Raw genomic sequence first — 24,868 nt, forward strand, 5'->3', positions numbered from 1 at the left:
AGCTCCATCTCCTCCACGTGAGTCTACACTAGTCTTCTGCATGTTTTGGTTATTAGCTTGGTTGGTGTTTCTGTGGGACCCCTAACTGTGGGAGTGGGGTGTCTCTGATCTTCCATCTTCTCTTGGGATGGTTTCCTCCCACCGGGTTGCCTCACCTGGCCTTGACATGAGGGGTTTGTGCCTAGGCTTAGCATATCTTGTTATGTTTGGTGAACATTCCTGGGAGGTCTTCCCTTTTCTGAAGGGAAATAAAAGGAGTAGATCTGGGAGTTGAGGGGAGAACAGGTCGAGTTGTGGGGCTAGAAGGAATGGAGGGAGGGAAACTGATTTAGAATGTATTGAAAAAAAACTTTTAGGTGCTTTTCTTTTTTTTTATTTCATGTGTGGGCGTGTGCACGTGAGTGAAGGTGACCGTGGACCATAAAGGCCACTGGCATGGAATCCCTCGAGGGCTGGTGTCACAGCTGATGAGCCACCTAATGCAGGCGCTGGAGGCTAATCCCAAACCCTTTGGGAGAACACAGGTTATGTTCTTAATCAGAGCCATCTTTCCAGACGCAGTATCTAAACAGACATCAGAACACACTAAAACCCAGAGAGCATCATGCCCCGCCTTGGAGGTATTAGCCAGGGGCCGACTTCACAGGAAGAGGGGTGACAGCTTCCCCTGCCTGTGAGGGGCCTAAGGCTGGGGCCTGCTTCTGTTTCACCACCTCCTCCTGAATTCCCCAGATTCCTAGATCTGACTCAAAGGCTGGCCAGCCATGTAAAGTCCTGTGTACACAAAGGGCGAAAGTGGAAAGAGAGGGAAGGGTGAGTGAGATGGGGTGATTCCAGTGGGGAGGTAACGTCTCACCAGGGTCTGGGGTCAGGGCTGAGCTAGGGTGTGCTGATCTCCCCAGATCTCACAGTCTGTGTCCCCTCCTGAAAAAATAATGCACTGGGTGACCTGAGTCTCAGTAGAAACCTTTTAATGATTTTTTTGAGTGGTTACAGCAGGAGAAGAGGAGGTCTGCTCCTGCTCCTGCTCCTGCTCCTGGCAGGCCTAGCTGGCTTCTTGCCACTGAACTGAGGCCAGGAAGGTCCGTATTTCCATAGGCTGCAGTGTGACTGAGGTAGGGTCCAACGTGGAAGGAGCTGGGTAGGAGATGGGCCCTGGTGATTGGCAAAAGAGAACTCAGGCCTTGACACAACCATAGACACCCACCTTTGCCCAGGTCCTCTCACACCCCGACCTTTAAACCACTTCCCTGTGCCTGAGTACCACCTAAGATTCCCCAAACCCTCTCAGACTCCTAGCCACCGCTCTCACATCCCCAAAGGCAACAGGCGCCATTCTGGAACCAGACATGGATGGAGACAAACGCATCCTGGAGACAAGAGCCTATGCCCCAAAGTACAGGTGCACTGCTGGCTCGCTGGTCCCACCCTCTGCTGCCAGCCCAGGTCTTCACCGGTATTTGTCATCCACTTGAGCCTGGAAGCCCTGGACAGGGGCTGGTTGGCTGCCAGCGTGGTCTCCTGCAGGTAGACGATGGTGAAGGTCTGGAACAGGTTCTGCAGGGAATGGGTGGACCCAGGTGAGCCGACCGGCTCTGGCCTGACCGACTGTGAATCCCGTCAGTCTCTCAGCTCAACAGCCCCTCACCTCCACGTTCAAGGTCACAGGGGAGCTCAGGTTATGATCTTCTTTCACGGCGAACTGGTGCTCCAAGCGCAGCAGCACCATCTTTGGACCCCAGCGAGCCAGCGTGAGCAGATGCACCTGTGGGGGTAGGGCTTGGCGAAGCCCAGAGAACTATGGAAAGAAGAGGGCTAAGTCGAGGAGACTGGATCGGTCAGAGCCTGGCTGGCAATCACCGCGGACTTGCAGGAAATGAAGTTTAATCCTGAAGGGAGGGGGCTTTGGAGTGGGAGCTAGTTCTTACAACAGGGTGGAGCTCACCCCTGGAGGGGTAAGGCTTAGCCTGAGGAGGAACGAACTCTTGAAGAGAGGGGCTTAGAAGGCGTCGCTCGGGTTCTCCCTTTCTGCCCGCCTTGCCGTCCCTCACCTGAGTCTTTAGTGATGCCTGGGATCGATAGGGACTGCCGCTCCCCGGAGCCAGCACCACCTGAGGGGCCAGGACTTCCTGCTCCGCCAGCAGTCGGTGTCTTGCAGCCGCACCTCTAACAGAGCTCACCACCACAAGGTGGCGCCCTCGAACCTTATCCCCGGTATTTGTCTCCAACAAGGCTTCCCCCACTCCACGCTGATCATCCACCAACAGCCGTCGGTGCACCTGCGCCGAGGAGTAGCCAAGAGTGAGGAACCAGCAAGGGGGCAGGGTTCAGAAGTTGGATACAGGCTTGCAGTAACTTCAACAGAAACTAAAGACCGAGTAAACAATGAAGGCGAGGGTCAGTGGCTGGCGGCAGACTCCAGCGGAAGTGAGGCCCAACTGACAAGAGCCCAGGACAAAGAAAGATCACTTGCCAAACCAGAGAATCATCACAGGACAAGTCAAAGCCTAGGTAAGAGGAAGGAAAGTGGAACCTAGGCATGTAATTCCAAAGCCAGGCATATGGATGCCTTAATCCCAGCACAAGAAAGGCAGGGAAGCAAAGAGGGTGGAACCGGGGCCACAAACAGAAACTGGGTACCAACAAATAGCCTTAAGCTTGGCTGTGTCTGAGCGCACCCTATGGGAGAAACTCAGCTTCGATGGGGCTCCTCTCACCATGAGCTCCAGTGAGCCATCCTGCAGGCTGCTGCCCCCCTGGGAGCGGTCAGTCAACACGGTCAGCTGCATTTGGCCGTCCTAGGTGTAAAGGTGACTGAGAATGGAGGGCCCTACTGGGAGCCCATCCTGCCCCGGGTAATCTGGGAGATGCTTCCTAGTCTGGGGCAGTGGCAGGGCAGGTACCATGATGTAAATTCGAGTGTTGACAGGATAGTAGTTTCCAGCCACGGGCTCAGTCTGATTTAACGTCCAAGTGGGTCGGTAATCACCCCTGGGAAGAGGTGGGATGTGGTCAGATCTGGGACCCAGCATCCTCTTCATCCTCAAACCATCACTAAATCCCCAACACACCACAGGTTCCACCATGATGCCCTCTTCCCACCTCCTCTTCAGGATCTCCCGGCCGTTGCTGTCCGTGAAGAATTCTCCCTTGGTTTTCAATGGGGTGTCAAAGCGGCTGATGACCTCCTTCCCCCAGTCATCTCTGTACTCAACAGAAAAGTAACCTTGTGAGTTCCTCCAAAACACCACTCCCCACTGTAGAGAGGCTTGCTACACTCACTCCACTGGGATTGGTCCCACTGTCCACTCCAGCTCCAAATGACGCTGTCCTTTGTACAGGCGAATCACTTGAGAACACCAGGCTGAAAAATTCTGGTGTACCTCCTGCACCAAGTCTGTCTGTGGGTGCACAGGGGGAGGGGCTGCTGTCAGCCATGTTGAAAATGCTCCCTGAAGGCGGTTCCACCAACATCCACCTCAGACTGACTCAACAAGATGTTCTCATGGCTTTCGTTTTTTGGTGTGGTGTGGTGTGGTGTGTGGTGTTGTGTGTAGGAGATATGCAGAGATCAAAGGACAACATGCTGGAACTGCTTCTCCTCTCTACCCCATTCATTCTAGAGACTGAACACAGCCGGGCAGCCTTGTTGGAAGGCACCTTTACCCACTGAGCCGCCTTACCAGTTCCTCCCTCCCACCCCAACGCCCACCCCCACCCCCTTGCTTCTGGAATCCAGAACCTGGCTGGTCCACATAATCATTGTATTTTATCTTATCTTATCTTATTTATAGATAGGGTCTCAAGCACCTCAAGCTAACTAACCTCAAACTCTGTAGGTAGTCAACACTGAAAACTAGCCCTGAACTCTTGCCTGTGCAGACTCTAGCGCCCTGCTGGGATTGCAGGTGTGTTGACCAGGCCCCACAGGCCACATGGCCTTTGACTGTATCCGTACATACTGGATAACCACCATTGCCCCATCTTCCCTCCTTAGCATAGGACTCTAGCTTCGAGCGTGTAGTCTTTGATGTGCCTATCAGGAACTGCATGGCCACAACCCGCCCATCAGGGTAGCATGGAGCAGTGTTTCCCTCTCACTGGCACAAACACAGAAACTGTGCTTGGAGCCTGAGTGTCTCTATTGGACCAGGAGAGTAGCTGAACATTAGAAATAAGAAGTGAGAGGAACAAGAACAGGATAGAAGAAATGGTGGCAATTGTGAGATCTTCACCTATCCTGGGTGACCAGCAGACATTCTGTTACAAAGTGTACTTTGGTTGGTTGACTGGTTGGTTGATTGGTTGTTGTGATGCTGGGTTTTTTTTTTTTTTTTTTTTTTTTTTGGTTTGGGTTTTGGTTTTGAGATGGAGTCTCAGTATATATTTTTGGTTGGCCTCCCACGCCTACCTCTGCCTCTTGGCGCCGGGACTGAATGTATACCATACACGGCCCAGAGGAAATGAGTCTTATCTTGTTGAAAACAAGGTTAATTCAGATAACACTTTTTACAAAAGGCCAAATCATATTCCAATACAGTATGTACATTTGCCTAAATGGGAATTACTTCACATATGAGCCTCAGAAGTCTGCATCCACTCCTTTCCCACCCTAGGAGGGAATAGCAGAAAATCATTAGAGGGCCACTTTGAGATACTCAAGAAAAATTAGGTGTGGATTATCAAATATCCACCCACACAGAAATGTTTTTGCTGCTGCTTCTGTGTGTATGCATGCATGTGCACACGTGTGCGCAGGCATGAGTATGTGCAGAGAGTGGTGGAGTTGGCCTAGCTGTCTTGACAGGCATGCAACATAGGTTTTCCAGGTTACAGTCCGAGGCTCCTGGGGCACAATGTGCCTTCCAGTGCCTGCAGGACTGATGCACTTCTGAGGCAGTGAACTGTTCAGGCCTTTGTGTTTTTCCGTTTGCCCCAAGTAGTCAAGGAAAGACGGAAGCTTGACAAGACAGTTGTAGACATTAATCTTGTATTCCATGTATTCCACACATCATACCTTGGCAGCCATAACTGTATTGATCCTGGCAATCACCACTATATTCTGTTTCTGGTAAAGGTGCTATATCAGATGACCTTGGCCAGTAAGTAAGTACAGGTGCTTACCTCTGTGTGTGTGTGTGTGTGTGTGTGTGTGAGAGAGAGAGAGAGAGAGAGAGAGAGACCAAGACAGACAGAGACAGAGAGACTCACTACATAGCCTAGGCTGGCCTCAAACCTGAGATTCCCCTGCCTCAGCTACCAAGTACTATTATGCTAATGTGGACCTAGATAGAACTCAGGCCTTTATCATATGCAAGTGATCTAAACTGCATCCCAAGATATAAACTCACTTCCCAGACCTTGGTGAACTCTAAGCAGTTTTACTTTGCTACTCGCTTCACCTCCAATTTCCAAAGCCAGGAATGGACTGGAACATGAAAGAACCCATTATACTCGTGGCTTTCATCCATCAGCAGGGGGAGCCTGGGCTCTTACTCCCATATGTAAAGGGAAAGTCAAGCCAGGCATGGTGATGCACTCTTGTACCCCTAGGACTCTAGAGGCTAAGGAGGTCAAGATTTGTGAGGCCAGGCTGAGCTACCTAGTAAAACCCTGTCTTGGGGACCAGAGAGATGAACCCCGGGGTCAAAGTGCTTGCTGCCAAAGCTGATGACCTGCATTCTATCCTAGAGACCCATGTGGTAGATTCACATAAACTGTCCTCTAACTTAACTTGTGCGTGTGTCCGCACGAGCTTAGGCACACGCGCACACTCACACACACCATGTAATATTTAAAATAATAACAAAGAAGATGAAATAGTTCCCACCCACACTTTACGTGAGGCGCCTCCCATTCCCAGAGTCCACATTCCCACTCCCACACCCAGACCCACTCATGGTTCCTGGCCACAGACCTTCACCAAACTGATCTGAGCCCAGCGGCTCACAGGCCGTGGTTTTCGAGCACCAGGTCTGAAGATGTAAGCACCAGAAGCCTGAGAACTCTTCCCATCCCCAACGCTGGCGTTGTACCTGCAACCAGAGACAATGAGCATGAGGAGAGGCCTCCGCTCCAGGCACCCCGCCCCCCGGCTCTGACCACGCCGCCCTTCCTCACCAAAAGAAGCCTTGGCTCACTTCCAGCAAGATATTCTCTTCCATGTTTTCAATCTTCATCAACAAGCCCGTGTCGGAGTCAAATGTGGCCCGAATGTACTGGGTGGGGAAACGGAGCACAGGTGTAAACAAGCCTCTCCCCCCAGCCTTTCCTGGAGCCATCTTCCCTCATCTCGCCCAGCGCTGTTCCTGACCCAGTCAATAAACACTCCTGTAACACCTGCTTCCATCGACTTCCGCCCCTACCTGGCCACTTCTCTACACACCAGAGCCCTTTGCAGAAACCCTCATTTCCATACTCAAGTCTACCCCACAGCAGCAGAGCCAATACGGTAGCCAGAATTCATCACACGCCTCATCTGCTCCAGAGCTTGACCAATAATTTATCATCTGACCCATGAGCCAAATGGCAGAACCCATAAGGCTTTCAGAGGAGCTCAGAAACATTCTCATGTTGCAACGACAATCAGCTCAGTTGTCAGAGTGCTTGCTAGCACATGTGACCTGGGACTGAGGCACCAAGTTCAAGGCCAGCCTGGGCTCTGTGAGACCCTGTCCCCACCATACCGCCCAAAAAATATTTGTATTTCCTTTAGAATCTAAAGAAAAGGTGAATAGTAATAATGAACACATAATGAGACTTGCATAGACATTATTTATCTTTACAAAACTGTCACCACATAGCTTTTGTGTGGTGGTGTGTCTGCATGTGTGCCTCTTTCTGTGTGTTCCTTCATGTGCAGGCATGACGTCAGAGACTAAAGATGGCTGGCTGTCACTACCCACTTTTTTTTTTAAAGATTTATTTATTTTTATTTTATGTGAACTGCTATTTTGCCTACTTGTATGTCTGTGTGAGGATGTTGGATCTCCCAGACAAGAGTCCCAGACAGTTGTGAGCTCCCAAGTCAGTGCTAGGGATTGAACCCCGGTCCTCTAAGAGAGCAGCAAGTGTTCTTAGCCACTGAGCCATCTCCCCAGCCTGTTTTATTTTTATTTTTTGACCCAGATTTACATTATGTAGTTCTGGCTAGCCTGAACTCACTAGGTAGACCAAGCTATGTAGACCTTGTGTTTTCGAGATAAGAGTTTCTCAGTGAACCTGGAGTTCACCAACCCCTGGGTTAGCAAGCCCCACCAACCCTTAACTCTGCCTTCAAAATATCAGGATTACAGACACACCATACCATACCAAGGCCCACATCATCTGATACAACTTTTAGTATATTTTTTTGAAAAAAGGAGCTTACAAAGGCAATATGCCAAGTCTCAGGACAATCTACTTTTCTTTATTTCACTTACCTGGGTTTTGGGTGTTTTTTATTTTTTGTTTGTTTGTTTTGTTTTTTGAGACAGGGTCTCACTACATAGCTCTGGCTGTCCTAGAACTCACTATGTAAACCAGGCTGCCCTTGAACTCCCAGAGATCTGCTGGCCTTTGCCTCTCAAGTGCTGAGATTAAAGGCCTGTGCCACTACACCTGATCAGGATTTTCTTTTTAACTTTTTTTTTTTTTATTTTTTTATTCGATATAATTTATTTACATTTCAAATGATTTCCCCTTTTCTAACCCCCCCCCCACACTCCCCGAAAGTCCCGTAAGCCCCCTTCTCTTCCCCTGTCCTCCCTCCCACCCCTTCCCAGTTCCCCGTTCTGGTTTTGCCGAATATCTTTTTAACTTTTAACTGTATGTGTTTGTGTGTGTGTGTGTGTGTGTGTGTGCGTGCGTGTGTGTGTCTGGGTAGGTATGTGTACATGATTGCAGATGCCTGCAAGGCCAGAAGCACTGTGTTCCCCTAGACCTGGAGTTACAGGCAGTTGATTGTGAGCTGCTGGACCTAGGCACTGGGAACCAAACTTGAGTTCTTTGCAAGAGCAGTGCATGCTCTTAACCAGCTGAGCGCTCCGCAGCTGTGCTGGGTACTTCCCCAGCTGTGCTGGGTACTTCCCCAGCTGTGCTGGGTACTTTTTATATCAACTTGACACATAACTGACATCTGACAGGAGGGAACCTCAATTGAGAAAATGTCTCTATAAGATAAAAGGGCTATAGGCAAGCCTGAAGAACATTTTCTAAATTAGTGATTGATGGGACAAGGCCCAGCCCAACGTGGGTGGAGCCGCCCCTGGGCCAGTGGTTCTGGAGCCAATAATAAAGGAGGCTGAGAAAGCCAGGAAGAGCAAGGCAGTAACCAGCATCCTCCATGGCCCCGGTGTTGGCTCCGCCTCAAGGGCCCTGCTGTGCTTCACTTTCTATCCTGATTCCGCTCAGTCATGGACCTGTTACCTGGACCTGTTACCTGGAAGGAAAGCAAAATAAACCCTTTCCTCCCCAATTCCATCACAGTACTTCATCACAGCGGTAAAAAACGCTAAGACACCAGCTCTTGATTTATCTGGTTTTTTTGAGTTGCTGGGATTGAACTCAGGGGCTCACAGATGCCAGGCAAGGGATCTATCACCGCTGTATAATCCCAGCCTTCGGCTGTCTCCTTACCAAAGAAGCCTTCCCTGACCCTTCCACACCTACCTGCCATGGGCTCTGACCTTAGCAATCTCGTGGTTACACTAGATTTACACAGCTGAAAGAAAACCGAGGCGCAAAGGTCACCCTCCTCACTAAAGAACACATCATCGGGACAGATGAACACAAGCCAAGGACCCAGAACCCACTGGCCCAGAATCCAAGTCGGTTTACAACACTTTAAATTTGTCACTGAGGCAAGGAAGGGAATCCCAGGAGAGTCTCACCTTATTTTCAATGACTAAGACCCGGGACTTGGGCTTCCTGGGCCTGGCCAGCAGGTGGCGGGCCTGGTCGTTACGGCCACTCACTTTGGTCACAGAGTAGCTGCTGAAGCCCAGGGCGGGCACTGAGACTGGGAACAGCAGCTCAAACTGGTACGACTGGTAAGAACTGGGAACCATCACCACCTTGAACAGGAGAATGTCAGTCAGGAAGGCACTTAGGAAACAAGTCATGTGTGTACACATCGACCTCAGAGGGCAAAAAATAGAGAGAAGAAGAAAACTAGGTGGGGGGAGGAGGGGCCTTTGCCCAGCATATTTCATACCTGGTTCAAGGAAGAGGAAACAGGAAGAAAACAAGCAGAGAGAAGAAGGGAAGTCATATACAGAGACTAGGTAGGAGTCTGGGAGAAAAGGGGAAGCAGAGAAAGAGACGAGGTTAGAAGTTCAGGAATGGAGACCTCCTGGGGAAAATCCGAAAACGGAGGTGAGGTGATGGGGAAGCAGTGAGGTGACCCAAACCTGCAATCGCAACACTCAGGGTTAAGGCAGGAAGATCATAAACTGGAGGCCAGCCTGGGCTACAGGGAAAACCTATCTGAAGGAAAAAAGAGGAGGGAGGAGGGAGGAAATGGGGGGGAGGGAAGGAAGGAAAGAAGGGAAATTCCAAGGGGGTTCAGAAGGGTGGTCTCTTGTGGGAAGGAGCTATTTCTCAGGAGGCTGCTATTAAGGAACAGAGGTGGAAGACACACGGAGGAAGAAGAAACTCGGGGAGATATCTACAAGATCCGGGGGACATGCATTGGGGAAGGGAGGATTCATTTCACAGGCTCACATTACTGGGAACGCTCTTATCATTGGGGTCCTTCACGAAGTAGTTGCCTTGACCGACAGGCAGCCGAACCATCCGATCCACCTTTCGCCCCACGGGGTTGTAAACAGTTACCCGGAACTATGGAAGGAAAGGCATTATCACAGCAGGCCTCCAAAACCACCCATCTAGGAGAGTCTCTTCCCACACAGCCCTGAATTTCCAGGACATGCCTGGCCCCTTGTGATGAACTATTCTGTCCCAGCGTCCCTGCATCCAAAATGGCCCCCCAGAAATAAATTACACAACCATTCTATCCTTTTCACTGCAGGTGTCACCTTCTGGTCCTGTCCCACTTGCCTCCCAGCCCTGACTCACGCGCTCCGACTTCTGGCTGACTGGGCAGATGCTGATGTTGAGCTCGCGACAGAATGAGAAGTTCTGTTTGTATTGGCTGAGTTGTGCCAGAGCGTTGCTCACGAGAACCTGGCGAGGATCACCAAAAGACCTACCTGCACCAAGGTCTGCACCCCACGCAGCCTGGTCCTGCCCAACAAGGCTCCGCCTCTCCTACCTATACCCCGCCCATTTCCCATAAGCTCCACCCTTCATTCCCAAGAATGGATCCCTCCTTACCGTCCCCTCCTTCTCCCCGCCCCTACAAGTGCTTTGAGGCCCGCCCATCACTATGGACCACGCCCCCTCCTAGTTCAAGACCCTGCCCCTCAAACCTCACAGGGTCCCCAGCCTGCTGCCAGCTGCTTCGCGTAGTCATTTACAACATTCTGCTTTGCAGTACCACTGACAGCGTCATGGTGCTGGAGCACCGCCATGGCCTCCTCTGTCAAGAGAACATAAGTTGGATGTCTCTCCCACAGAACTCTGAGCCCCACCGGGGCTCAGCATAGGCAAAAGGTCCGGTGCAAGCCAACAGGGTTCTAACTTCAATCCTACCCTCCCCCACCCCAATCAATCCATGGTCAACTGACGACACTCACTAAGGGGTGCACTGTTTCCTGAGCCATAGGGTCCCACGTTGGCTTGGGGACCCACCAGTGCTTCAAGCTGGTTGCACACCTGAGGAGAAAGTGACATGTCGGGCAGCAGCTCTTCTGGGTGGCTGGGATTTCCACAGGCTCACTCACCTGCAGGAAGTTGTAACTGAGGCGCTCATAGCGCTTGAGGGCTGGCCTGCTGGAAAAATAGCCAGTCCAGAACATGTGGGGGCCATCGGCATAAGGAAAGAAGTCGTCCTTCTTCACTGTCCTGCACGGGGACATTGAGAGCAGTCACAAACCGTGGCGCATACCAACCCCACCCCAGACGCCCCAGTCCCCTGTCCCAGATACCAGGTGAGTTTGGCCTTGTTCAGCTCCCAGAGGTAACACGTAGGTGTGGAGTAGAGAACGTGGACCTGGCTCCCTTTCGCCTGCTGCTGGGGGAAGGCGTGTGTGAGCCCGGGGTGTGTATCTTCCCGGGGCCCACAGGAATCCAATGGGTCGAGTCCTCTACATTTGTTGTTGCTTTTAAGATTTATTTGTAGCTGGGCTGTGGTGGCACACGCCTGTAATCCCAGCACTCTGGGAGGCAGAGGCAGGCGGATTTCTGAGTTCGAGGCCAGCCTGGTCTACAGAGTGAGTTCTAGGACAGCCAGGGCTATACAGAGAAACCCTGTCTTGAAAAAACCAAATCCAAAAAACAAACAAACAAACAAACAAAAAAGATTTATTTGTGTATTTAATGTGTATAGATGTTTCACCACCTGCGTGCCTGGTGCCACAAAGACCAGAAAAGGATGTCAGAACCCATGGGGCTGGAGTGACAAAGGTTGTGAGCCGCCATGTGGGTCCTCTGAAAGGGTCCTCTTAGCCTCTCTCCAGCCCCTAAAGAGACTTTTTTGAGTACAAAACAATGGTCAAACGTGGGCGTATGTCTTGGCCAAGACCAAACACTGCTGCATTTAAAAGGATTCAGGGGTAATCCTGTTATCTTACGTAACTTTTTCTTTTCCTTTTTACATGTTTTGACTGAGGCAGTCTCCCTGTGTTACCGAGCTGCCCTGGATGCCCTGGATGACCCTGGATGTCCATGTGATCCTCTTGCCTCAGCCTCCCTTGTAGCTGGAACTACAGGTTTGGGCAGCTTTATTATTTAAAAGAGAGATCGGGTGTGTGTGGCTCAGTCCACGCTTATCTGAACTCGATTGTCGAGCTTGTACAAAGCATGATTTGAACCCCCCAGGAACCCTGCAGTCCTTCCTCTCCAGGGGCACAGGCCTAGCAAAAGTTCAAGGTCATCTCCAGCTACACAGCAAGCAAAGTCCAGCCTGAGTTACAGGAAATCCTGCCTCAAAAGACAATTAAATAAGGAACAATTAAGCATGCCATTATAGGGTAGAAATGATTGCTTTTAGCACTGTAAGACTCCGAAAAGGTCTTTTTCTTTTGTGGTAGCACTGAAGGTGGACTCAGAACCTGAAATGTGCTGAGCTCACGCTCTGCCAATGAATTACATCATCTTCATGGTGAAAGAGAGGCTCTCCTTCAACTGCTGAGAAGAAGAAACAAGTGTGTTGCCATGTTCTTGCTGTGTCCCCCATATACACACCAGAGACTCAATAAACAAGGTCATCCTCAGCCAGGATGGTCTCTGTCCCATGATGCCCCCAGACCAAAGGGGAAGTCTGCAATTTTTCCTTATTTATTTATTTATTTATTTATTTTCTGGAAATTGAATTCAAGAGACTTACATATGCCTCTACTCCCAGATGGATTCCCTTTGGGAGATTTCGTTTCAATTGTTTGGTTCGGTTTGGCTTTGGAGACATGGTCATATTAAGTTGTCCAGGGTGCCCTGGACTTGTTCAGTATCCAGACAGAAAATGAATTTATGATCCTCCTGCCTCAGCTTCTATCTCGTCTGGCTTCTTTCCACGCACACTTGGCTGGGTTTGTAGATGTGGAACCCAGACTCAGGGACCCCCTGTGTACTTCCAACCAGACATCCTCAGTGAACAATTCCTCATCACCTCAACATGCACCCGAAACCTCGGGAAGCCAGCTTCTGAATCCCTGAGATACAGTCAGAGGGGAGGAGGTGTCAGAGAGGTTAAACCGGCCCCAGGAGTAGCATCATGGGTGACAGTGGGGACATCTAGGAGCAGAGAGGAGGCCTCTGCTGTGGAAAAGGCTTCCTAAGAAGCTATTGGAGATAAGTGTCTTTAGGTGTTTATATTCGTTTTTTTTTTAATTTATTTATTTTATGTATATGAACACACTGTAGCTGTCGTCAGACACACCAAAAGAGGGCATCAGATCCTGTTACAGATGGTTGTGAGCCACCATGTGGTTGCTGGGAATTGAACTCAGGACCTCTGGAAGAGCAGTCAGTGCTCTTAATGGCTAAGCCATCTCTCCAGCCCCCATTTGTTTGTTAAGATAAATCACTGTAGCTGGTCTTTGTTAGTTTGTGGATTCTTTTTCCCACCCTTTATATCCCCTCTCCCATTTAACCCCTTCACTAGATAGAGAGAAAGAAGGATAGAAGGGGAGAAAAAGAGATCCCTAAATCTAATTTTTTTCCTTTTGTTTCTTCTTTGAGCACGACTACTAACAACCAGCCCCCATAAATGACCAACAACCCCCACCAACGCCTCTAGGGACCCTCGCATTTATACACCCTCTGAAAAGTTCCTGGAACTCCAAATGTCACACAATCACAGAAACTACTGGTAAAACCATTGCGTAGAACACGAGACAAATCAGTCAGCTGCTCCAGACAATCCGAAGCAGCCCCACACCTGGGATTCAACTGAAACATGTTCTAGAATTGTCGCTACAGTTGACTTTGTATTCTTAGTACTGATTATGGAGCCCACTATGACTGGAACTCATAGCAACCCTATGGCCACAGCCTCCCAAGGGCTACAGTGGCAGGCACATGCCACCATGCCCAGCTGGAGATGGCATCTCAAAGAAGGAGCAGCCGACCTTTCCCAGAAAGAATAAACATAAAGTAACAGTGCCCGGGATGTAGGTCTGAGGGAAAACACACTTGCTTCAAATACTCAAGGCCTGGGTTTGATCTCCAGCACTGCACAAAAACAGCGGCACCGTTCATGTTCCAAGTTTGGTGGCACCCCTCTGGTGCCTGCCATCCCAGCACTCAGGTGGAGGCAGGAGGATTAAACATTGGGGATTCAAGGTCATCCTTGCTTCGTAGTTTAGTTCAAGACCACCCTGAGTTACATGAGACCCTGACTCAAAAGGCCACACAAAACAACACCAAAAAAATAATCGCCATCACTAAATGCATATGAACCAGGCACAGATCTGAGCTGTACAAACGGACTCACCCGAATTCGAATTACCAGCTGTGTGAAGTGGGTCTAGACAGAAAACTAAGACACTGTGTGCTTAAGAACATTTCTCAATATCACCAAGCAGTAGGGAGGTAAACAAAACCAGGACTGGAACCCAGGGGCTCCATTTTTAGAGTTTAGAAGAGTTAAGAAGGTGGCAGGCCTGGAACATGGTTGTTTATAGGAAGTAAATGGTCAAAGGTACCAAAGGCTTTCCAGGAGGCAGGGGTCTGGGAAGGCTGAACAATGACTTCTGGGAGGCCCTGGACGTAGTCCCTGAGAGTCTGGCGAGGCAGACCAGGGAGGGGTGGGCAATGATGTTGGGGGAGGGGTGGAGCTTATGTATAGATAAGGAATAGTGACAAAACCACAGGCAGGTCACCAGAGAGGACACGCCCACCAGAGAGGACACGCCCTCACTGCTTCATGTCTGATAGGTGGGACAATGACCAACCAAAGGCGCCTTGTGGTCTGATCCCACAGAATCTGTGACTATTATTAGTGACGTAGCCAAAGAGAATTGGAGTGGGCTGGAGATGGCTCAGCAGTTAAGAGTTCTTGCTACTCTTACAGAAGATGGGTTCCATTTTCAGCAGTGACAAAGAGGCTCACAACTGTCTATGACCCCCGTTCCAGGGAACCTGACTCCCACTTTTGGCCTCTGAGGCACACACATGTGGTACACAGACATACATGCAGGCAAAACTCCCACACACATAAAATAAAACATTTGAGTTTGGTTTTGAGTTGTTTGATGGTTGTTTGGTTTGTTTCTGTTTGTTTTGGTTTAATTTGGAGACAAGATCTCTCTATGTAACACTGGCCGTCCTGGAACTCTCTATAGACCAGACTGGCCTTGAACTCACAGAGATCCATTTTTTCTCTGTTTCCAAAATGCTAGGATTAAAGGTGTATGTCACCATACCTGGCTATAGAATTTTTTTTTTTTTTTAATTTTTAAGGGCATTGAAATTTCTAATTAGCTGGTCTTAAAATAAAAAGGATCTGGAAAGCCCAGAATAATCACCAGGGTCTTTAAAACTGGATGAGGAACTGAAGTGTGATGCCCTTGCCAAGCATATATGAAACTCATTAATGATCCCCAACCCTGAGAAAGAGGAGGAAAGGGAGGAGGAGGAGGGGCCTGGGGCAGTGGCAGCACCAGTGGCAGGACTTGAATTCCTATGCTCAGGAGGCACAAGCCCACAGATCTCTGTGAGTTCAAGACCAACCCGGAATGCATAGTGAGAGCCTGCCTTTAAAAAAGGGAGAAGGAGAAATGGATCCGTGACTGGGCCACCAGGTGCCATTTCAGAGAACCCAGACTCCACATGACAGCTTAGTTAGCGTACAAATGATCTGTAACTTCCAGGGATTCTGGTGCCCTCTTCTGGATTCTGTACCAGACATGTGCATGATACACAGATACATATGCAGACAAAATTCCCATACACATAAAATAACTAAATAAAGAACATTTCTTAGGGAAGAAGAAACAGGAGGAGTCAGGAAGAGGAGAAAGTAGAAGAGAGGCAGGAAACCAGGAACAGAAAAGCAGAAAGGAGGAGGAGGAGGCTCACTGTGGTGGTGCACACCTTGGTCCCAGCACTTGGGAAGGAAAGGCAGGAAGATGAGGAATTCAGAGTTATCCAGAGTTTGAGGCCGCTACAGTGCAGGTTTGCTGACTGCCAGCCTAGCTGCAGGCTCAACCCTCAGGGGAATAAGACAGGGACCAACAGAGCAAGACACGACACATCCTCCTCCTCTGGCCTCTGTGTACAAGCATAGTCGGTGCACCTGCACTCACCCACAATCTTAGAAAACTAGGACTATGCTGGGTGTGTGGTGGTACACACCTTTAGTCCCAGAACTCAGGAGGCAGAAGCAGGGAGTTCAAAGACAGCCTGGTCTACACAGCGAGTTCCAGGACAGCCAGGGCTACACAGAAAACTTCGTCTCAAACAACAACAACAACAAAACCCGCCAAAAAAAAAAAAAAACAGATGAGCAGGGCGTAGTGGCGCACGCCTATAATCCCAGCACTTGGGAGGCAGAGGCAGGTGAATTTCTGAGTTCGAGGCCAGCCTGGTCTACAGAGTGAGTTCCGGGATAGCCAGGGCTGTCTCTCAAAAAAAAAAAAAAAAACCAGATATGTGTGTGTGTGTGTGTGTGTGTGTGTGTGTGTGTCCCAGGCTGTCCCAGGCTGGGCTCCAACTCAGCAATCGTCAGGAGTAGGTTGCACGACTGTGCTTGACTACTTTCCCCTAGTCACTCAACAGTCTCAGTGTCAGAGAGGTGGTTAACATACACAGGAGGCACACTGACCTGCGCGTTCACCAGGCGGATAAGCTTGTCCATATTTTTGAACCACATGTTGGCATTCTCATACTGGAAGTCTGAGCCCATGGTCATCACAGTGTGGTTGGTTCGGTAATACTTTTTCTGTTGATGAAAAGACAATCCTCAGGCCAGGCAGGGTGTCCTGGACCGTCCCTGTGCCCAAGTGTGCAAAAGCACATGTGGGGCCTAGAGATGGAGCGTAGTGTGAGAGTGCTAGCCTAGCAAGCTGCACACACGCACGCACACGTACATACACGCAAACACACGCTCGTGAATGTATGGGACTCTGGTACCCAGGAGCAGAAGGAAACATAAAGATACCCAGTGAAGAAAGAGCTGCGGATGCAGCCCAGTCAGCAGAGTGCACATATCAAGGCCTGGCTGTGAGCCCCAGGCAGGGTGGTGCATATCTTATTCTCAGCACTCAGAAAGTGGAGGCAGGAGGAGCAGAAGTTCAAAGCCAGCCTCACCTACATAGCAAGTTCTAAGCCAGCTTGGATTACCTAAGACTTTGTCTGACAACAACAAAACAGCCAGTAGTTGCTGTGGGTCCTTTTACTCAAATGAGGCTACAAGGCACTGAGCCGCCCCCTCATCATTTCCCTCCTCCTCCTCCTCCTCCTTTCCCTCCTCCTCCCCCTCTTCCTTCTAAATGCTTATCATGAGGGGAGGAGACATATGTTATGGTATGCATGCTATACACCAGCTTAGAGACTGGAGAACAACTTACAGAGGAGTCAGTGCTTTCGCTCCTCCAAGTGGGTTCTGGAAATTGAACTCAGGTTGTCAACCTTGGCCACAAGCACCTTTATCCACTGAGCCATCTCACTGGCCCACTTCTTTGGTTTGTTTATCAGTTTTGATTCGAGACAGGGTCCCACTATGTAGTCCTAGGCTGGCTTCAAGCTCACAGAGATCTAACTGCCTTCTCCCCAACCCTCCACCCCCAGGTCCTGGGATTAAAGTATACCACAATAGTTGGCCCGGGGATTTTTTTTTAAGGTGTGTGTGTGTGTGTGTGTGTGTGTGTGTGTGTGTGTGTGTGTGGTGTGTGTGTGTGTGTGTTTACACATTTCAGAGGGATGCATTGTCTATAAACATGCACAAATCAGAAGAGAGTCCCAGGTGCCCTCCCACCATTCTCCACCTACTCCTTTGGACAGAATCTCTCCTTGAATCTGGGACTCTCATTTTCTTCCGCAGGCTGAAATCCAGAGCCCAGTGATCCTCCTGTCTCTCCGTCTCTTGGAGCTAGAGCTGGGATAACTCCCGTTCCTGAGCATGTGGTTAGGATGACTAACCTATGATGTGGGCGCTGGGCTCTCAACTCTAGCCCTCAGACGTGAGCAGGAGATGCCCTGTCTCTCCAGCCCCTCGTGTCCCTTGGAGGCATTCCCCTGGGCTTTGGGAAAGGTTAGGTGCCCGTGCCTGCACACCCTGGACTATCATCTGGATCTCTATGTTACCTGGGAAGAGGCGAGCTTCAGGAAGTAATTGACCAACTTCTTTGCATTGAACTCAGGGCTCTGGGGATCCTCCACGATGGGAGGATCTGTGCATAGCACATCCCAGCACAGGTCCTTCGGAGGGTTGTAATTATTGGGGAGCACACCTAGAGACAAAACCAGACTCAGCACCCCAGACCTGCCCTGGGGTCAGAGCCTGCCACATCCTAACCAGGATAGACTTCCAAATTCAAAAGGGCTGTTACAAAAGGAAACACAGAGCCCTGTTCAAAAGTCATTAAAAATTCTACGATAATCACAGCACAGCACGAGCACACCAGGACTCTTCTGGGCCTGAGGTCTTGCATGCTTCACTCTCCCACTGTCTTACCAGTAAAGAGGTCAGCGGCGGGGGGCTTCAGGCTGTCACTGGCTCTCCACAGCTCCTCCATCCTCAGCAGGTTCTTCCGATTAAATTTATCTTGATAGTCAATGCGCCCAAGGAAGAAGCCATCAAATCCCATCTGGCAGCGGAGAGGGTGGGGTGAAGGGTGTCGGCCTTCTCGACCAATGGGAAAGACCACATGGAGAAGGTGTACAGACTAAAACTATGCTTTTCAGGGCTGGGAATCACACTGAGGCTTGGGGAGAAGCGCCTCTACCCACTGACCCATCTTGTCAGATACAGAATTCATTTTTGTAAATTTTCTTTTTTTTTTTCAAGACTGGGTTTCTCTGTATAGCCCTGGCTGTCCTGGAACTCATTCTGTAGACGATGCTGGCTTCAAACTCAGAAATCCACCTGCCTCTGCCTCCCAAGTGCTGGGATTAAAGACGTGCGCCACCATTGCCCAGCAATAATTTTTTTTAAAGTTAGATTTTTTTCTTTTTTTTTTAATTGTTTATTTTATGTATGTAAGTACACTATAGATGTCATCAGACACACAAGAGTGCATCAGATCCCATTACAGATGGTTGTGAGCCACCATGTGGTTGCTGGGATTTGAACTCAGGACCTCTGGAAGAGCAGTCAGTGCTCTTAACCACTGAGCCATCTCTCCAGTCCTAGATCTTTTTTTTTCTCTCCAGCCCTAGATTTTTTTTTTTTTTTGAGACAGGGTCTCAACCATGCTGACCTTTACCTCCCAGTCTCCTCTGCCCGCACCAGCCTCCCAAATGCTGGCATCACAGGGATGGGTCCCACAGAGCCTGAACGCTTATTTCTAAGGTTGAGGAGGATTAACAAAGAAGCAGCTGTTAACCCACAACCCACTTCCACCTGCCTAGTCATGTCTACAGTCTGAGGTGGGTTGGGTCAGCACAGACATGAAGCTGTTTTTAAAGGAAGGTATCGCTAACGGGTCACTGGTTTAGAGAGCTGCCTCACCCCAGCAGGCTGGTGCAATCAAAATTCAGATAAGGCCTGGTCAAGGGAAAGGACCAACGAAGCAGTTTAAACCTGTGCTACCTTAGAACAGACCAATCAGGGCTTGAACTCAACTCATAAGAGTCAAGTTCCCTCACGGGGTGGTGTCTCAGCAAGCCTCCGTCTAGACCCAGAGACTGCTAGAGAAGGGCGGGGTCTGAGCAGCTAAAGGCAGAGTCAGAGCAGGTTAAGGACAGGTCCAAAGGAGAACAGGGTGCTGGCACCTGGGCAAACAGGGAGGCCTGTTCACGAGAGTGGCCGAAAGGGTCAATATGCCAGGCGACACGGGGAAGTCCGTCACTACCAAATGTGTCTTGCAGGAAGCGCAGCCCGAGTGTCATCTGGTCCACGATAGCACCATAGTGGGTGGCTGCCTCGTCGTTCATCACCCATCCACCATTGACAAATTCCAGGCGCCCTGTTCAAACGAGGCAGTGGAGAGGGGAGGTGTCAGGAGTGGGACCATGGTAGGCAAGGCTGGGAAACCAGGCCATACTATATACCGAAGCCTGAAGAGGAGGGGAGCATCTAGACCAGTGTGCTTAGATCTGCATGGCTGACTTCCCGGTGAAGCCACTGGGGGTGGGACCTTGTGAGAGAGGGTTCTCTCTACATGAGGACAGATCCTAAGCAGGTGGAACTATGGGTACAGCGTGTGTACACTATGATATGATAAAAATCTCAGAGATGCCTGGCTGCCCAAGCCTCTCGTTCTAGCTCTAGGGAAGCAGCGAGGAAGGAGGATTTCCACAAGTTCAAGACCAGCCTAAGCCAATAACAAATTCCAGACCAGGAAGGGCTATATAATAAGACACTGGCCCAATGAAGAAGAAGGAGGAGGAGGAAGAAGAAGGAAGAAGAAGGAAGAAGAAGAAGGAAGAGGAGGTAGAGAGGAGGAAGAGAAAGAGGAGGAGGAGGAAGGAAGAAGAAGAAGAGGAGGAGGAAGAGGAGGAGGAAGAGGAGGTAGAGAGGAGGAAGAGAAAGAGGAGGAGGAGGAAGGAAGAAGAAGAGGGGTAGGAGGAGGAGGAAGGAAGAAGGAAGAAGAGGAAGATGAGGAAGAGGAGGAGGAGGAAACGGAGAAGAGGAGGAAGAGGAGGAAGAGGAGGAGATGAGGAAGAGGAGGAGAGGAGGAAGAGGAGGTAGAGAGGAGGATGAGAAAGAGGAGGAGGAGAAAGGAAGGAAGAAGAAGAGGGGGAGGAGGAAGAGGAGGAAGAGAAAAAAGAAGAAGAGGAAGAAGAGGAGGAGGAGGAAGAGGAGGAGGAGGAAGGAAGGAAGAAGAAGAGGGGAGGAGGAAGAGGAGGAAGAAGAGGAGAAGAGGAGGAAGAGGAGGAGGAGGAGGAAGAAGAAGAAGAAGGAGGAGAAGGAGAAGGAGAAGGAGGAGAAGGAGAAGGAGAAGGAGAAGAAGAAGGAGAAGGAGAAGGAGAAGGAGAAGGAGAAGGAGAAGGAGAAGGAGAACAGGAAGAAGGAGAAGAAATAAGTGGTGTGAGAGATGAGGTTTGCAGAAGGTACAAGCCAAACCAGCGGGGCTTCCTCTTTTCGCTTCCTGGGGCAGGCTCACCCTGGCGCACGAGGTTCCGCACAATGTCCTGGGTTGCGTTGCTCTGGTGCTCCCACCAACGGGAAAAGAAAGCCATTTCCACATAGATGAAGCGACGGGTGGGATTCTCCTGGAGAGCGGCGATTACTGAGTCTAGGATGTACTGAACAGATGCGTGCTGAACATCACTCAGTACTGTGGGCATGAAGGTCAGGAAGTCAAGGTCCACTAGAAGATATGTATTGGTACAGAGTCCAGAAAATTCACTGTTCCCACCCCAATGTCCAAGTCCGTGAAAAAATTACAGGGGCTCCCGACTCTCTACTCACTGCCATAATAGTATTGGTCCACTGTCTTCAGCCAGCCCACGTCATCATGTGTATGGGGCAGCAGGTGCACGTTGATCATGCCTGGCTTCGTTGTGGGACATGTCTGTACAGAGAACCCCAAAACATACACATTCCCTGTGAGTAACCTAGAGTTTTAGAGGCAGACAGGCTGGGGCTCTGTGGTAGAACCCTGGCCTAGCATGTTCAATTCCACTGTCACAAGCAGGCAGGGAGATACAAACACAGGCCTGAACTTTGGGGTGATCCAGAGAGGTCACAAAGCTATAATCTGTCCCAGGAAGGACACACAGACTATTCCCACTTTGCACAAACGCCACAGAGCAGATCACATACTTTAGGATGATAACTTTTGCTGGGGTTAGCTAAGCATTGGCAGACACCAGGCAACCACCCTGAGAGACGGGGCAATATTAGCCCTAATTGTCAGGCTGGGACACTGAGGCATGGTGCCGAGAAGTGACTTGCATGGCAAGGCGCCAGGAGGCTAGGGATGAGCAGCCCAGCTCACATCTCCTGGTCATACTCTGGAAAGTGATCTCACATCTCCTAGTCATACTCTGGAAAGTGAAGAAGGGGCGCTTCCAGGTGACGTAGTCAGATCTGCAAGACGCGTTTTCCAGCCGAGCCAAATGGGTCTTGGGGGATGCAGTCACCAACAAGTGGAACCATGCAAGCACAACCTGTGCAAAACTTAGCGTCCCGCTTTCAAGTGGCTGCTCATCCTTCGCCCGACCAACCACAGTTAAGTGCATGCAAAGTCCGAACAGGCCACTTGGAGTCACAGGGAGGCGAATACAATCACGTGCAGCCTTGTTTTCAGGCTCACGCCAGACCTTTTCAGAAACCCAATGCACGCTCTCAGATCACCGTCAGATCAACAGTAGTTTCCTATGAACCAGTGTCACCCACACCTCCAGTTCAACTCTGCCCAAATACATTTCCGCCCGCGGGCCCCAGCTCACCTTGTAACCCGCGGCCCGAGCGCCAGGCGCGGCCAATAACAACCAAAAGAGAAAGGAAATAGGCAGGACTGGCGAACCTAGGTTGCAGGAGCTCATCCAGAGCCACCCGGTGTTCCCGCCACCAGCAAGGACACCAGAGATATGCGATCGGGTGCCCATGGTTCCGGCGACGCCGCTTCCGCAGCTCTCTACCCTAGCTAAATCCCCGAGAACGCTCCGCCCCCAGAACCCGAACCGCCAATCGGTGAGGAAGGGGGCAGGGCCGGGGCTATCAAGGAACTGTGGCTCTAGACTGACATATATACCGAGCACTGGGAAGTACTGGACCTGTACCCACCCCCATTCTACCCAGGGTTCTTTTGGCAGGAGACCTTAGCACTAAGACTTTTTCATATGCTTTTGTAAGAGTGTAAGCGAAGGATTTAGTTTTTCCAGTGGACTTCAATGGTTCCTAAGGGTGAAAGTGTAGATGAGATTCTAGGGTTCCTACTCTCCTTAGGGTTGGGGTCCTGGAGGGACCTAGAGTGGCTAGAAGCTGGGGTCAAAAACAGTTCTGGTCTGCCTTGTGGGACCGGGACTTTAAACAGCTGCCACCGGAATGGCAGCGCTGAGGCACCCAGCCCAGTCTGGACGGAAAGTGAGGAACCTGTGAGCTGTGAGGCCCTTCCCAACTCCTACTGGTCTATCCATTACTCTGTGGCTCTAATAAGAAAACCCAGGGCCAGGGTTTGGTATATAATTATATAGCTGTGGTGTCAGCATGTTGAAGGCTGAGGCAGGACTATATGATTACCAGGCCTGCCATGGTCATATAGAGATACACAAACAAAACCTAGAAATATACCTCTGTAGAATACCTGTGTAGCCTGTATAAAGCCCTGAATTTCATACACAGCATTTCAAAATAACCAAGTAAATACATACATACATACATACACACATACATACACACACACACATACAATGAAACCAAAATCTAGATTGGTTAGGTTACCAGGGCCCACAGTCACCCAAGTGTAGAAAGAACTGTCTTGGTCCTGATGCCTAACTCTAAACATGGGGCTTGTGAAATATGAACATTAACTCTCTTTTTAAAAAGCTCAGGCCGGGCTGGGCAGTGGTGGCGCACTCCTGTAATCCCAGTACTCTGGGAGGCAGAGGCAGGTGGATTTCTGAGTTCAAGGCCAGCCTGGTCTGGTCTACAGAGTGAGCTCCAGGACAGCCAGGGCTACACAGAGAAACCCTGTCTCAAAAAAAAAAAAAAAAAAAACCAAAAAAAAAAAAAGCTCAGACAGGGACCCCAACACAAGGCAGTCTTCACTGGGCAGAGCACCCCATAAACAAAAGAGAAGTAATAAAAGCCAACCAGAGTGGAAATTTTTTTATCAACTGGTTTCACTAAGAAAACAAGTGAATACTTAGAAACATGAACAGTGTTTCTCGTAAAAGTGGCCAGCGGAGGGAAGGTAAAAGTAAAGTCTGTAGGGTTCTCTCTTTGTCAAGGCAGAAACAGGACCCAAAGAAAGGGCCAGATTCCCTCCATCCAGCTGGGAGCCCAGAGACCACACTCAGGGAAGTTTAGGACGGCAGCTCAGGGAGGGTGGGGCAGCCAAAGGCTAAGCCAGAGAGAAGATGGGCAGGAGTCCATGGTCCAACCCTCCTAGGTGGCATCACCATGGAGGCGTCATGGGCTGAGGATTCTGCAGATAGGACATCACCACGGCAGAGATTGAGAGCCTGAGACAGAAAAGAGCTGTCAGTTCCGGAGAGCATGCACGGGACCCCGTCCCCTTACTCAGGATCCTCACATGAAGCTACTCATCATCTGCTTAGTGTCCTCCGAGCTCCGGGAGTTGGCAAAGCTGATGAAGGAGCAGTAGACGGCAACCCAAGCACACCACTTCAGCTGAAGAAAGGTGGGTGAGGAGACTGGATCAGTGACAGGTATGCCAAGAGCTCCCACAACCAAGATCCTCAAATATCAGGATCTACCCGCAGCTCGGACCTTGTCTCCGGGTAAGTACCAAAACACCAACCCTTCAGGGCCTACTCCAAGCAGCAGGAGGCTTCTGGTCCTGGTGTGTGTGTGTGTGTGTGTGTGTCCTGCACCTCTCACCCCACCACACCACACCACATCCTCTAGTCTGCTTCAACATTCCCACATGCTAAGGACCCTCCCTGCCTTTTGTTCCACAAGTCATCGGTAAGTTAGGTTCCACCCTCAGACCTAGGCCTTGTCAACCAGAGCAAGCCAACTTCCCCTCCTCCATTGGAGGCGTCAGCCTAGCTCCGCCCCCCCTGACCTCAGCCCCCTTCCCACCTCCAGCACAGCCCGAGGACCTGCCTCTTTCTGAACCCGCCCCCAGGCCCAGTCTCAGGCGGACCAACAGACACTCAGAGAAGTCCATCCCCGTCCACCTTAAGCATGAGGCCGCACATGCTGAAGATCATGCCGAGAAGATTCATGTAGTCCGGAGTCGGGTCGTCCAAAGCCGGGTTGCACTCACTCGGAGGAGGCTTATACCTGCGACATGTTCAAGGATCAGGAGCGATCAAGTCCCCCCTGGGCCAACTTAGCCTAGACCCACGGCCACAACCAAAGTCGCCTTGCCATGACTTGCTGGACTGCTCACCTCAGCACTTTGTTGGGCCTCCGTGGGTCGGACATATTGTTGGTGGACATAGCAAACTGAAGACCACGCCGTCCTTCTTTCACGGCTGGAACAGCAGCTTCCGGTATGAGGATGAAGGATGGCTTTTAGTGTAACAC

The 24,868-nt window shown here is 50.3% G+C and overlaps 2 protein-coding genes across 3 annotated transcripts; both read right to left on the bottom strand.

The window, feature by feature from the left end:
* Positions 1–954: 954 nt before the first annotated feature.
* Positions 955–22,295, bottom strand: Man2b1 (mannosidase alpha class 2B member 1). 2 transcript variants are annotated; one of them, XM_052166271.1, is made up of 24 exons: positions 22,099–22,295; positions 21,116–21,218; positions 20,808–20,981; positions 19,474–19,667; positions 18,215–18,347; positions 17,845–17,990; positions 16,364–16,480; positions 11,028–11,110; positions 10,824–10,944; positions 10,677–10,755; positions 10,410–10,519; positions 10,057–10,164; positions 9,703–9,819; positions 8,871–9,053; positions 6,121–6,218; positions 5,918–6,035; positions 3,283–3,401; positions 3,103–3,204; positions 2,904–2,991; positions 2,718–2,798; positions 2,052–2,279; positions 1,649–1,798; positions 1,455–1,557; positions 955–1,155 (listed from the first exon to the last, which is right to left on the bottom strand). In XM_052166271.1, exons 1-24 carry the CDS (start codon positions 22,255–22,257, stop codon positions 1,046–1,048), a joined length of 3,024 nt encoding a protein of 1,007 aa, XP_052022231.1. In that variant the 5' UTR covers positions 22,258–22,295; the 3' UTR covers positions 955–1,045. The 2 variants fall into 2 exon arrangements, with proteins under 2 accessions (XP_052022231.1, XP_052022230.1); XM_052166270.1 differs by having other exon boundaries at positions 20,808–21,014.
* Positions 22,296–23,464: 1,169 nt separating this feature from the next.
* Wdr83os (WD repeat domain 83 opposite strand) lies at positions 23,465–24,860 on the bottom strand. The gene is made up of 4 exons (XM_052167403.1): positions 24,732–24,860; positions 24,517–24,622; positions 23,907–24,004; positions 23,465–23,835 (listed from the first exon to the last, which is right to left on the bottom strand). The coding sequence occupies exons 1-4, from the start codon at positions 24,779–24,781 to the stop codon at positions 23,769–23,771; spliced, it is 321 nt and encodes a 106-aa protein (XP_052023363.1). The 5' UTR covers positions 24,782–24,860; the 3' UTR covers positions 23,465–23,768.
* Positions 24,861–24,868: the final 8 nt, after the last annotated feature.

Source organism: Apodemus sylvaticus, chromosome 21, assembly GCF_947179515.1.
Source record: "Apodemus sylvaticus chromosome 21, mApoSyl1.1, whole genome shotgun sequence".
Classification (NCBI taxonomy): Eukaryota; Metazoa; Chordata; class Mammalia; order Rodentia; family Muridae; genus Apodemus; species Apodemus sylvaticus.